This window comes from Zophobas morio, unplaced genomic scaffold, assembly GCF_036711695.1.
Source record: "Zophobas morio isolate AGI-343-1 ecotype UQ-CSIRO unplaced genomic scaffold, CSIRO_AGI_Zmor_V1 ptg000044l, whole genome shotgun sequence".
NCBI classification, from domain to species: Eukaryota; Metazoa; Arthropoda; class Insecta; order Coleoptera; family Tenebrionidae; genus Zophobas; species Zophobas morio.
Window position 1 is genome coordinate 7,256,512 of NW_026972149.1, and position 14,181 is coordinate 7,270,692.

The following is a 14,181-nucleotide window of genomic DNA, read 5'->3' on the forward strand; positions in this document are numbered from 1 at the left end:
CCCGCCCACCCGCCCGCTATTTTCTTAAAGGCTAAACTACACTGCCAGACAAAAAAAACCCGAACACTTGATTTTTGTGATTATCTTTTTTATTTTTGTGCGTTTGGTCGAACTTTTGTAAACAATATTCTAAAAAACAAAATATTGATATATTCATTAACAGAAAACATAACTTTATTCTAAAATATGTGGAAACAGAAAAAATAAAAAGGTTATAACATTAAACATTCGCGTAAAGTTGTAAATATTCAAATGTCCAGGTTTTTGTGTTTAGAAGTTTATTTTCCAAAATCAGTTTTATCTTAACTTAACAAGTACTTGCCCCACCCACCCGCCCTCTATTTTAATTAAAGGGATATCATTTTCAAAAGTCAGTGTTATCTAAGCAAGTACTAGCCCCGCCCACCCGCCCTTCAGCTGATATTAAGTTAGTTTTCAGTGACATTACGTTGGTACTAGTTAATAATAAAACCTATGCTACTATGTATCAGTTTGTGTATTGAATAGTTAAGTTATAATTGTTAATTTTCGAAACATAGAAAGAAAGTTTGTTGCATAAGATTTTCAAGACATTTCCAGAATGTAATATACCTATTATACAGACTTATTGTTACGAAATTTCAAATCTAACCTGTGCACAACTACCGCTATATTACAAAGAACGGTTTTCTAAAGATTTATCATAATTTTTTTCGCATTTTGGTGAAAGTTTTCATTACGTATTTTTAAAAATCGATTCTCAGTTACTTCTGGAAATTTTGGAGCGCAGTTTTCGCCACTGTTTTCAGGTTACAAAATACTAGACACTACCCAAGAAACATGTTCGATTTTTTTATCGGATATGAGATATAGTAGAATCAAATTTGTCGAAATGCTTACGTGTTACGTTTACGTCCTACTTTTGCGTTCTACGTGTAGAGTTTGCTTTCACTACTTGATTTTCTTTGGCGATGTTGCCCTTCCCCACGCCCCTCGCTAATGGGTTAATGAATTAGGTCAGCAGTATTGCCAACCGCATGACGTAAAATTACTTTAGATACAGCTTTGGGACTACCAAAATAAACAAGTTCCAGATCATTCGTGTTGCGCTGCCAACATTATCATAATATTACCATTATGACAAATAGATTTAAAAAGGTTGATACGCGATTATAAGTAGTAGAATAGTTTTGATATTTATTTACCCGAATCTAAATCGTGTGTACACAATGTCTAAAAGTGTGGTTGTGCTCGTGTCGTTTTTGCTGTGTTACGCTGTGCTACACTGTGATGGGGCCGCATCTGATATACAACTGGATGCAAAGGCTCAATCCACACACCGCATAGATAGCCTGAATTTACTTTCCTATACTTTTCTTCTAATTTTAACGGTACTTACCATATGGTTATTCAAACATCGTAGAGTTAGTTTCCTTCATGAGACTGGACTGGCTGTTATCTATGGTAAGGTTATTAGTCGGAAACGTGTCCCTAGCGGCGTCACGCAATCACGTTCTAGGATTGATCGTGGGGGCTATCATTCGCTACTCTGGGAGCCCTTCCCATGTACTCAACATGCAGGTTTTCGCAAACGACCCTAAATACAACTCCAGCTTGCCCCCCGACACCGTGTCGTTGCACTTCCCCGTCAAGGGACCCTATGTGAAAACCAACAAGACTTTCCAGTACACGTTCAGGGGCGAAATCGCCGACCCGGTCGAGAACGAGATAGATTTGAAGGCCACGTTCGACCCGGAGATTTTCTTCAACATTATTCTTCCCCCTATTATTTTCCACGCGGGATACTCTCTGAAAAGGGTAAATCACTTGCTCGATTGGTTGCTTGTCCGGCTTGGTATTGGTGTAACAACTAATTGAATGACATTTTCAGAAATATTTCTTTCGTAATTTGGGCGCAATACTAACATTTGCAATAATTGGTACGACCATATCGTCCTTTATTGTAGGAGCACTGATGTATGGCTTTGTTCAACTGATGCCTGCAAAATTAGCCAGCAGTATCACATTTCTGGATACTCTCTACTTTGGAGCCCTCATTTCTTCTACTGACCCACTGACAATCCTCGCTATTTTTAATGATCTACATGTAGATGTTAATCTGTATGCCTTAGTTTTTGGCGAGAGCGTCCTGAATGATGCTGTTGCCATCGTCCTAAGTGGGTAAGCAATTTTTACTAAATTCGCACCAACTCACTAAAATTAAATGTTACCGCACTTTTCAAACCCATCAAATCAACACAAGTCACCCTCTAACTGTACAGCAACAAGAATGTTACTAATGGGTCACTACATAATCACGGGGCTCTTCATTGTAGACAATTTTGAAAATTTTGCCTGCGTTTGAAGACAGATGCAGACTTTGTCAAAACGAAAAACCAAAAAACCCCAAATTTTTAAACAAACTGTCAAAACGCATGTTGGTAATACATTATTGAAAGAAAATTAAATTTTTGCATTTTTTATTTATTTTAAGTCAAAAAATTCCATTTTCTTGTCTCTGTTTAATTACTGCCCACTATATCTTTGCTCCTCGTGTTCTTGTCACTATAACAAAGATTTGATTTTTTTTTCAAATACCTACAAGAAATCGTGATAATTACGCTGTTATCTCGAAATACTCTTTGTTTTACTCTCTGTTATTGTTTGTTTTATCTTAGTTATCAAGCTAATTTTTTTGTTTTTTATTCATATCATGTGTCAATAACATGTATTGTATTTTGTTACTGTCTGTATATAGGTGTCTCTTCCATTGTGGTCAACAAAAAAAGCCTGTCATTGTGTATATATTTACTTGGGTTTAATGTTAACACTGTACAAAAACACATACTTAGTTGTCTTAAGAGTCTGTTGCGCTTGCGCAATATCATTATTGTTCATTATTTTGTTTGTAGAGCAGTTACAATCAAATTTACATATTTTTTTTTTTTTTTTTGAGCTGCTACTATAGAAAATGAAACACCTGTATAAACATTTAACAATTTTTGATTTTACAATAGTGGTACCCTATGATCGAAAAAAGTTGTCTCGTCGGCTATGAAATTTATATGTAAAGTAATAATGTATTGTCATTAAATTTCAATGGTTGCTGACCGTTTTTCTCGATAATAAGGATACTAAAACTAATCGTTCTCGGTTAATGTTGCATTGTGCATTTAATTCGTTGGCACTCAAACAAAAATCGTTTCTGCGTAGAAAAAACAATATCTTGTGCAGCTGTGCAAACAAAGTAAACAATAACCAACAAGCTTGACCGTCGTTTTCGACAATCGGATACAAATGGATGACTATTTGTCTGTTTCAGTTCGATTCAAAACTATGAAGAACGGTACCAATCGCGTTCTGGTGGGTTCGAAACTAAAGCATTTTTCAGAGCCGTTGGAGATTTCTTTGGAATATTTATGCTATCGTTGCTTATTGGGGCAGTGATGGGGTGTGTGACGGCTTTGATATCCTTTAAAAATAAAAATCGATTTTTTTTTTATTTTTATGTTTATACATAAATTTCCTTAACATAACTTACATGACCAAATTTACAAGGGTGCGTGATTTCCCTCTTCTAGAGTCTGCTCTTTTCGTGCTAATGTCTTACAGTACATTTTTGATAGCGGAAGCGTCGGAACTTACAGGTGAGTAGTGAAAATATAAGAAAACCCTACAATGAGCGATATTTCAATGTATCATTTTTAGGAGTGGTCGCTGTTTTGTTCTGTGGCATTTGCCAAGCTCATTACACTTATAATAACCTTTCTGATGATACTAGAGTTCGTACCAAGCAGATGTTTGAATTATTAAACTTTCTCGCTGAAAATTTTATCTTCTCATATATAGGAGTCTCAATGTTTACTTTCCCGAAGCATCATTTTGATCCACTTTTCATTTTGACCGGATTTGTATCCTTTTGTCGCATTGAAATATATCACTATATAATCGTGACGTTTCCTTAATGAGTCACAGACGTGTGCCGCTATTGGTAGAGCTGCTAACATTTACCCCCTCTCTTTCTTACTCAATTTGGGTCGAAAACCCAAAATTCCCGCCAATTTCCAACACATGCTCTTCTTCGCGGGTAAGAATGAGTGACTTAAGCTTGAAAATTAATCACGCTGGAATTGTAGGTCTTCGAGGAGCTATGTCTTTTGCGTTGGCAATAAGGAATACGATGTCTGAAGCACGGCAAGCCATGTTAACTACGACTTCTTTAATTGTGATAATTACTGTAATTATTCAAGGGGGTGCAACTATGAATTTGTTGCAGTGGTTCCAAATTCCGTAAGTGGACACAATTTACACGAGTGGTGATGATATCGCACTTTGTTTCTAACGGTGTGTTATTTTAGGGTCGGTATCGATGAAGAAACGGAGGCTCTATCTCATCAAGGACACAACGTAAGTGTCATATTTATCGTTTCTCTGTTTTGCACTTTTCACTTGCATTACAATCCCCAGTTTTAACCCATTATTAATTATTAGGTTTACAATTCCATGGAGAATATGTCAGGGGTAGGTATTTTTTCTTATCTAACATGTGATGATGTTAGTTTATTTCTGTGTAAGTTTTACTTAACATCATTGCACTTGCAGCAGTGTTGTGATGTCATGTGTGTATTCTTACATGAGTGTTCTGTAGGGAAATACCACACCAAGGGGCGACTGGAATGAGATATCAGAGCCGGACTTGACACGGTTGAACGAAAAAGCCTTCTTAGCAAGAATTTGGGGATCTTTTGATACACGTTACATGAAGCCTTTACTTACGCATTCACGACCGACTCTTCTTGAAACTTTACCCGTTTGCTGTAATCCTATTGCAAGATTACTTACTACAACTGAGCAGATGACTCAGGTATAAAGTTGTAGCTTTTCGTAGCTTTTTGTAGTCAGTGTGCTCCACAAGTATTGTTTCTGTCTTTTCTAGGAAGGACAGAACAAGCCAAATAGAGATTCAGATTCTGATCTTTGTATAGAAGAAAATGATTTTACTAATAGTGATCTAAGGGCAAGTTCTCATAGAGTAAGTTTTTAGCGATGTGAAACTGTATGATTTTCAAGTTGGATTTTCTGTTTATTTTTGTAGCTTTATTGTTTATTTCGTTGTTATGTAGTCATTTTCTAAGTATTCTTATTAATACTACAATTTAATTCTATTTGCAGCCAATCCATTCTATTAGCGGACATCAAGTTTAATTTTTTTTAACTGTAATTTCCTCTCGATCATATAAAGTTGTTGTGAATTAAGTCTAGTCATCGAGTTATTTACTATGAGCTTTAACATCGTGCACTGTATTGTTTGTACACTTCGTACAAAGCGCTACTTCTCAGTATCAGATGTATTGCTAACCTCGACACTGAAAATCATGACGCTGCTTTTTTCCTAATGTGTGGTTTTCTAAGTTGTGTGCAGTATTTTTATTAGAATTGTGTATTGATAAGAAGTCAGTATTATTAATTCTAGATTATTCGATCGTTTATAGGTTGCAATTAAGACGCAATATTTATTTATATGGGTACCGTTGCGTTTACAAATAGTATTTTACCAAATAGTTTATGCAATAACTTAGTTATTAATTAAACCTTGTTTTTATTTATTACTCTGTTTTAATCTTAACATCGATTTGCCCATATAGTTGCTGTATTCAGACGCTAAATATGACGTGTTTCAATCACTTGTTTTGTTTTATTGCATGCACTTTGCTAAATATTACCATTATATTATGGCTGTGAAGTATGATTTTTACTGATTGTAAATTAGTACTTAAAATTGTTAACACATAATCATTAATAAATTATTGTCCAACATAAGTCGCCAATTTATTTGCTAACGCGCATGCGTGGACGAACGACCCGCAGTTCCACAGTTAGAGTTGGCATTTATATTTATCTGCAACTGAAGGTTCAGATCGTGGAAGTTCGCCTTTATATATTACTTTAAAAAATCGGCCTTATACACTGATTTACTTCTCAATTTGGGCCGCTGTTAAAATACTATCGTTTCTAGTTTAACTAAACATTGTTGACACTTGGTGCATTATTGGTTGCATAAACAACATTAACGATTGTTAGGCAACCAGTTAATCGTAAGCGTGTGATATAAAAAAATATTTAGTTTGCAGTTTGTCTGTCAATTACGTCTTTTTGGTCATGTTTTAATTAGACAACAAGTGTTATCAAATATTTTGCGAAAAAACAAAAAAAGGCGGAGGGGCGGAGTAAGGGATTATGGGAAAGCGAAACTTGAAAAAAGTCACGTAGGCTTCCGTTTTAGGGATTTTAATTTTGTAATATCGCGACGCAAACCGTCATTTGGACAGTTGGCAATCGTAAAGATGTACAAACAAATGTGGACGCCGCGGGGTGTATTGGAAAGCTGAAAATTAAATGAAAAATTAATCGAAATTCGTTAAACATTCGAGAAAAAGAAACTTTTAGACCTCAAGAGGTTAGTAAAAACTCTACCATTAGCAACAATGAGTGGTTATTTCTTTGATGTAGTGGAGGTAAATGTCACTGTATTCACATAGTTTAAACAACAAAATTTAAATATTGTTGTTGACAGTGAAGTAACAAGCGATACAAATGTTTAAATTTTTGTCCACACGGAGCGACTTTGTTGGCTGTTTGACACCAACTAAGTGAAATTCTTCAAGTTTCCTTTCCCTAACCTAACATGTCACCTAATTAGTTTTCAGCCTCTTGGTCATGGGCTCAAAACGAACAAAAAAGTCAAAACAAGAATTAGAAGTGTTTGCGGAGAAGAACAGCATGAAAAAGGACGACAGCATGATCGTCGAGCCAAGCGTTGGCGACAAACCCATTGAAAACACCAGTGTTATATCAACTCCCGTGACCAAGGCCCCCAAACGAAAAAAGAAAACCGACGGCGGCGACGAAGTCCCCAAAAAAGTGAAAAAGACAAACGAAAACGACGGAAAGAAAGTCAAAGTGAGAAAGAAAAAAGTCAAAAGCGAGAACGAGGAAAATAAACAAGTGCTGCTAAATGGGGACAGCGGGGTCCAAAAAAGCAGTAAGAGCGACAGTCCAGGTGCGTCTTTTCCTAAATCCTCGTTTTATAATGTTCGCGCTTTTTTTAACAGAGAAAAAAAAAGAAGACATCACATGGCCGGATGAAGACATTGCTGAATTAATCGACCGGATGGAAAACGGGATTCCCGATAGAGACGTCCTGGCTTACAGATCTCGCGTGGAAAAATTAAACTGGGACAATGTTAGTTGGAATTGTTTCTCAATTTTTGATAACTGGTGATCTTGCAGGTAGCATTCAAACATTACACTGCCGATGTGTGCAAGAAAACGTGGCTTTTGGTGCAGAAGAGGATACGAAGATTTAGATTACTGAGGGAAGTGCTGAATGATGCCAGAGATTGGATTAGTACGCCACGAACAAACCATAAACTGCCCAGACCGGTAAGACGTAGTTTTGTAGTTACATATTTATGTTTTTGCTGGTTGACAGAAAAAACACCCGGATATGCCCAGGCGCCCGTTGTCGTCCTATTTGTTGTTCTATTTGAAGAAAAAGGACGAAATTATCAGTGAAAATCCAGGTCTCGATGGGGTAATATTACCCACCCATATTATGTAGTTTCTACCTACAAATTAAATTTTAGAGCGATCTCACGAAAATTGTCGGTCAAATATACAAAAATCTCCCGCCAGAAAAGCGGGAACAGTATGAAAAAATGGCCGCTTCAAATAGAGAAGAATACTTGGAGAAAAAGAAACTATTTTTGTAACTTTGTCATTTTTGTTTGTCACACTAAAATAACTGTGTTTTTATAGCGAAAAACACCCAGAATACGTTCCACCACCCAAATTCCATTTAAATAACAAAGTAGAAAAAGAAAAACCGATCAAAGTCGAAAAGCACCCGTTACCTGAAAAAATCCCGCCAAAAGTTGAAAAAGTCCCGCCTAAAGTGGAAAAAGAAAAAGTCGTCAAGGTAGAAAAGACACCAAAAGTGGAAAAACCGAGAACCACGAAAGACAAGTCAAAAGGGGACAGAAAACCGGGGAGACCCCCCAAAGCCCTAACCGGTGACAGACCACCCAAGAAGTTTCAAACACCATTCGGGCTGTATTTGGCAGCTGAACTAAAAAACATGGAGTCAGGCGGAGACAAAACTGCCTTCAGAGAAAAGTGCAAACAACAATACAAACAAATGCCAGACAAAAAGAAAGTGCTGTGGATAAACTTGGCAGAACAAGATCTGATTAGGTACCAGGTATGTGTCTTAAGCTGCGTGTGCGCGTGCACGATGCGCAACAATACCTTAACTAGTCTTAACTACGTCATTGTCACCGTGGACGTGTTGCAGATGATCCTAATGTTTTTATTATGCGTTTTTTAGCTTAATTAGTCCGTTTAGAACTGTTGCGCTTACGGGGGAAGTTATTGGGTGAACTATTTCTTAACTATATTGCGATTTCTTCAACAGGAGGAAGTGAAAGCTTACAAGGCTAAGCACCCAGATTTTAAGCCATTTAAAGTCAAGTCTATCCTCACCAAGCGCGAGAAAGTATCAAAAGAACGAGCTTCCGGTAAACCTATGAAACCTCCAAACTCGGCATATGCTCTCTACTCAAGGGTAATGCTCCAAAGTGACGAAATAAAATCAGTGCATCCAAAAGACAGAATGAATTATATCGCCGGTAAATGGAAGACTTGTACAGATGAAGAACAAAACACATACAGAGATCAAGTGGTTCATGTAAACCCCCCGACTGATTAACTTAAACATATTTCAACCGTCTTTATTCCAGCTAATGGAACAATACAAGCAAGAATATCAAAACTACGTTGATAATCTTCCCGAAGACGAAAAAAGAAAAATTCTCCAGCAAGCCAGAAGAAAAAAAGGTAGAGGTCGAACGTCGAGCGGCAGAAGTCGAAAAACACGGAAACGCAAACCCGTTCCAAAGCCAGTACCAGAACCGCCTAAACCCAAATTCACTGAACCTGAACAACCACCAATGTAAGACTTAAGTCATATTTTTAAATCCAACTAGTGTGTTTTTTTCAGATCTGCATGTAAATACTTCGCAACGTTGTACACAGGAGACGGCGATCCTGCGCAGGCGTGGAAAACGCTAAGCGCAGAAGACAAACGTAAATACGAAGACGAACTAGTGAAGAAAAAACATATATACATTGTTGAGTTTGAAAAGTTCTTAAAAAGCTTGACAAAAGAGGAACTTGAAGCGTTCTCGAAGTCGCGTCAACAACAAGTACAATCAGATGATGTAAGTCGAGGTTTTTTGCATGTCGTGTACTAATTTTCTTATTGTGGGTGTTTGTTTCAAGGACGAGAGTTCTGAATGTTCGTCTGATTCGGATGGCGACGACGACGAAGAAGAAGACGATGGAGAAGAACGCAACGAAGAAAATGGGGAAGTGCATAAAGAAGAAATTCACGACTCAGACAGTGAATAAAACGGACTTCTCATTTGTATTGCGCGAGATCTGGAGACGAATTTTTTAATAGATGTCCAGTTTTGTTAGTTTTTACTATAGTTGCGTTCAGAGTCTATTTATTTTTGTCCTTATGTGGTATTAATTCAATGTACTTGTTTAGTAGTGTTGTCGTTGCGTCAAAAACTCTATAAGTAGTGTTTGTGTCAATTTTATATAAAGTTTATCAGAAATGTAAATAAACATTAATATCCTGTAAATAAGTAGGTACTAACAAGATGTGTAATATAGCTATATATAATAATGCCATCGCCATCTATTAGACTTAGCTTCAACCTGATACGTTATTTATTGTACTATACAAATTATTTGATATTATTTGTAGCAAAGATCTCAGTTCCGTTTCTAGGTCTAAGATCATCAAAATTTTGTACTTCATATTCGTAGTTATATTTTCAAAACTTAGTCACATCTTAAGTACTCATTCATATATTTTTGTGATTTATGTCGTTAATCTTAATAATTTTTATAAACGCTCTGTTTTTGTAGAATTTAATAAATTTTAATATTTGTATTTACATGCCATATTGAGAGTCCTCTTTATATAACGAACAGGTAAGAGTTTAAAGTGAAGTGTTTTGAACATTGTCGTGTCTGAAGAAAAAGTAGATCGTCGACTTAGAAAAGGGAGAAGGAAAATGCACCCAAATTAGCGATTAAATTATATTTTGTTGGTACAGATTATCAAACAATTGGTGTCAAACATTCAGTCGTACTAATTGACATTTATTTCTATTTTATTTTGTGTTTAGTACGCTCAACGTTTAACGCCAATTCGTCGTGACAATCTGCTACTATATTACGTACTTGTATTTCAGTACTTTTTTATTATATAGTAATCATAACGAATGAATAAAAATTTCATTTACTTTTACGTTTTCTTTACAAACAATTAACCCCAACATTGTACCGAAGTCGCTCTTTCTGACAAAGATTATTCAAATTTTCGGACAGCGACTTTCGGACACAATCCACTGCGACGTTTCTTTTCGGACACGTCGCCATTCCGCGTGTCTTTGTTCTGGGCGTGCGTGTGTTTTATTGTTGTTGTATTTTGTCTTGTGATAGGAAGTGTGCACAGAATTGTCGATTGTTTTCAAAATTATTACCACTTTCGTGAAACTAAATAAAAAAATACGATGTGCCCTTAATATTTATGACGTAGTGTTAAAAAAGAGGGAAATCTAAATTTAGACGTGGTGTAATTTCTTGTAATAAATTTTTGTAACCTTCTGTCATTGTGTAAATAGTTCTTTTCGGATACGAGCTCTGTAAGTTTACAAAGTAAAAAATTTAGCTGAAGTAAAAAAAAGGGGTTTTAGATGGCTTCGAAGAAATCTACGAAAAATCAAAATAACAAAGACATCGCGACGATGGACGATATAGAAGATAAGGCGAAGTCGTTCCTGGAGCGGTTTTTCGGGGACGTTAGTAAAATTTCAGCTACAAAGCAAATAGCTTTGGGGACTAGTACAGGATGGTGAGTACTATCCTACTATATTTTTTTTGCTAAAATAACCTTCAAGGGTGACTGGTTTCCTGGCCATGAGAGTAGGCAAAACCGCCGCTTTGGCTCTAGGTGGAGGAATAATTTTACTCGAAATAGCTAGCGAGAAAGGCTACATTAAAATCAATTGGGATAAAGTCCAGAAAAACCTGGATAAAGTGGGCGACCGCGTTGAGGAAAAAATCACAGGACACGGACCCGATTGGAAGGATAAGGTACACAGGTTCCTATTACAATCATACGAATGCATGCTGTTACTAGCGGAATGAGCGATTATTGTTTGTGCCCTTTTAGGTTATCAAATTTGCACAAACCCATACTTCTTTTACGAGTGGCTTTATTGGAGGCTTTTTAATTGGTTGTGCATCACATTAAGACAAAAACAACTCAGTTCTAATTTTATTTTCAAGATTTACTCAGTGTTAGTTTTTGTTTGAAATTGAAGACATCATTTTGACATGTTAATATTGATTTATTAAGACTGGCGTTTTAACAGGTGGAAAGATATGTGGATAAGCAAGTTGATAAAGCAGAGAATATTTTTAGAAAGAACGAACAGAAAGCAAAATCTTGGTACTCTACATTTATTGGGGAGAATGAATGTCATCTTAAGGACGTGCACATTTTCTTAGTTTCCTTTGTCGCTGGCATCGCCATTGGAATTGGAACAGCATAAGAATTCTAAATGCTGATATGATAATAATTAGATTGTAGAAATCTGTAGCATTAAATTATGTGGGATTGCAAACCATTGTAACGTCAAGGGATTTTCGTCTTTCTATCCTTAACCCACTAATTTCACCTCTTTTGGTATTTGGGGAATATTTTAAATATGTTTAGTTTTATCGTTTTGCTTGCAAACAAATTAGTGCCCATATTGTCTACATAATATTTATTTTATGTTTTAAATTACTTATAAAGTAGAGGACTGAATAATAGGTTGTAGTTACTTCTTCCCTGTTACTTTTATAATCATAATTTGAACAATAATGTCAATATTTATATGTTGAAAATGAAATTAAACAAGTTTGGTTGTATATAAATTGTGTGATAAGTCATATATTGTAATGTATCCTTTATTTATGTTTAGCATTAAAATGTAATCAATAAAAAATACTATTGTGATCTGTCAATAAATCAATATTAAAACACTCCATCTTACGTAAAAACGTTTGAACTTTATTACTGCATAGTGCGCATGCGTATTTTTATGGTTTGATTATCTGAAACAGTGAGATTATTATGTGAACCAATTTTTAAAACAATAATTATGAATTAAATTTCAAGAAAAACTATAAAAATGCTACATATTAAAAATAGATATTACTTAGTGCTATAGAGGTACTTCAACAAAAGAACAATAATCAATTACAGAAGTTATAGTATCGTTGTGTTATAGTACTGAAATTATACAAGAACAAATCTATATATACACCGGGTGTCTGCAAAATGGGGGATTAACTTTTCATTACTATCTTAACAATCAACTGGTGAGTCTGAGAAAAATGGTAAAAAAAATCCGTCTCACATTGTAGTGGAGTTATATTGATTTTAAAATAGGTTCTTTTGCTACATTTAACAACTAAACAACACATTCACTATCACTTAGACTTAGAGAACATGTCATTTGCCAAAATCAGTGTTAACAGGGTGGGCGGGGCCAAAACCTGCTAAGATGGGAGTGATTTTGGCAAATGACATACCTTCTAAGAAAAGACAGGGCGGGTGGGCGGGGCTAGTTTTTTTTTAATTTAAAACAATCTTGAGGTTCTAGGTACTCCTGTTTAGAAAGAATTTGAAAGTGCTTTGGAGCCTCTAGTGTCTTTTCTTATAATAACTTAATTAAATTTCTTAGAGGATACGTCATTTGCTAAAATTAGTCTTATCTTTACGGGTCTAGCCGCAGCCGCCCGCCCTTTATTTTCTTGGAGAATACGTCATTTGCCAATGACTTTTATCTTAACAGGTACTATAGCTCCGCCCACCCGCCCTCTCTTTTCTTAGAGGATATCTCATTTGGCAAAATCACTCTTATCTCAGCAGGTATTAGCCCCTCCCACACACCCACTCTCTCTTAGAGGGTATATCATTTGCCAAAATCGGTCATATTTTAGCAGGTACAAGCCCCAACCGCCCGCCCTCAATTTTCTTAGAGAATATGTCATTTGCCAAAATCACTCTTATCCCAGCAGGTATTAGCCCCGCCCACCCACCCATTCTCTCTTAGAGCGTATGTCATTTGCCAAAATCGGTCTTATCTTAGCAGGTACCAGCCCCGCCCACCCACCCTCTATTTTTAGAGGGTATGTCATTTGCCAAAATCGGTCGTATTTTAGCAGGTACTAGCCCCATCCACACGCCCTCTCTTTTTTTAGAGGGTATGTCATTTGCCAAAATCGCTCGTATTTTAGCAGATACTAGCCCCAGTCGCCCGCCCTCTATTTTCTTAGAGAATATGTTATTTGCCAAAATCAGTCTTAACAGAGTGGGCGGGGTCAGAACCTGCTGAGATAGGAGTGATTTTGGCAAATGACATACCTACCAAGAAAACAAAGGGCGGGTGGGCGGGGCTAGTACCTGCTAAGATAAAAGTGATTTTGGCAAACGAGATAACCCCTAAGAAAAGATAGGGCGGGTGGGGCTAGTTTTTTTTTTTAATTTAAAACAATCTTCAGGTTCTAGGTGTTCCTGTTTGGGAAGAAATTGAAAGTGCTTTAGAATCTCTAGTGCCTTTTCTTATATTGATTTAATTAAATTTCTTGAGGGACACGTCATTTGCTAAAATCAGTCTTATCTCAGCAGGTACTAGCCCCACCCGCCCGCCCTCTATTTTTTTAGAAGATGTCATTTGCCAAAATCATTTTTATCTTATCAGGTACTAGCCCCGCCCACCCACCCACTCTCTGTTAGATGGTATGTCATTTGCCAAAATCGGTCTTATCTTAGCAGGTACTAACCCCGCCTACCCTCCCTCTCTTCTTAGAGGGAATGTCATTCGCCAAAATCGCTCGTATTTTAGCAGATACTAGCCCCAGTCGCCCGCCCTCTATTTTCTTAGAGAATATGTTATTTGCCAAAATCAGTCTTAACAGAGTGGGCGGGGTCAGAACCTGCTGAGATAGGAGTGATTTTGGCAAATGACATACCTTCTAAAAAAACAAAGGGCGGGTGGGCGGGGCTAGTACCTG

The 14,181-nt window shown here is 36.6% G+C and overlaps 3 protein-coding genes across 7 annotated transcripts; all 3 read left to right on the top strand.

Moving 5' to 3' along the window:
• Positions 1-1,032: 1,032 nt before the first annotated feature.
• LOC135141639 (sodium/hydrogen exchanger 7) lies at positions 1,033-5,799 on the top strand. 2 transcript variants are annotated; one of them, XM_064072914.1, is made up of 13 exons: positions 1,033-1,443; positions 1,499-1,797; positions 1,871-2,160; positions 3,302-3,451; positions 3,526-3,626; positions 3,688-3,890; positions 3,955-4,066; positions 4,116-4,269; positions 4,338-4,386; positions 4,471-4,500; positions 4,628-4,843; positions 4,916-5,011; positions 5,152-5,799. In XM_064072914.1, the coding sequence occupies exons 1-13, from the start codon at positions 1,209-1,211 to the stop codon at positions 5,182-5,184; spliced, it is 1,968 nt and encodes a 655-aa protein (XP_063928984.1). In that variant the 5' UTR covers positions 1,033-1,208; the 3' UTR covers positions 5,185-5,799. The 2 variants fall into 2 exon arrangements, with proteins under 2 accessions (XP_063928984.1, XP_063928985.1); XM_064072915.1 differs by lacking the exon at positions 4,471-4,500 and having other exon boundaries at positions 1,035-1,443.
• Positions 5,800-6,231: 432 nt separating this feature from the next.
• LOC135141449 (nucleolar transcription factor 1-like) lies at positions 6,232-10,354 on the top strand. 2 transcript variants are annotated; one of them, XM_064072549.1, is made up of 11 exons: positions 6,232-6,494; positions 6,680-7,039; positions 7,092-7,222; positions 7,270-7,422; positions 7,472-7,573; positions 7,626-7,747; positions 7,798-8,239; positions 8,453-8,725; positions 8,778-8,989; positions 9,038-9,257; positions 9,319-10,354. In XM_064072549.1, the coding sequence occupies exons 2-11, from the start codon at positions 6,697-6,699 to the stop codon at positions 9,445-9,447; spliced, it is 2,127 nt and encodes a 708-aa protein (XP_063928619.1). In that variant the 5' UTR covers positions 6,232-6,494; positions 6,680-6,696; the 3' UTR covers positions 9,448-10,354. The 2 variants fall into 2 exon arrangements, with proteins under 2 accessions (XP_063928619.1, XP_063928618.1); XM_064072548.1 differs by having other exon boundaries at positions 6,233-6,436.
• Positions 10,355-10,499: 145 nt separating this feature from the next.
• LOC135141257 (FUN14 domain-containing protein 1-like) lies at positions 10,500-12,147 on the top strand. 3 transcript variants are annotated; one of them, XM_064072187.1, is made up of 4 exons: positions 10,500-10,757; positions 10,809-10,966; positions 11,013-11,208; positions 11,288-11,522. In XM_064072187.1, exons 2-4 carry the CDS (start codon positions 10,809-10,811, stop codon positions 11,366-11,368), a joined length of 435 nt encoding a protein of 144 aa, XP_063928257.1. In that variant the 5' UTR covers positions 10,500-10,757; the 3' UTR covers positions 11,369-11,522. The 3 variants fall into 3 exon arrangements, with proteins under 3 accessions (XP_063928257.1, XP_063928256.1, XP_063928255.1); XM_064072186.1 differs by having other exon boundaries at positions 10,502-10,757; positions 10,800-10,966; positions 11,490-12,147; XM_064072185.1 differs by having other exon boundaries at positions 10,504-10,757; positions 11,490-12,147.
• Positions 12,148-14,181: the final 2,034 nt, after the last annotated feature.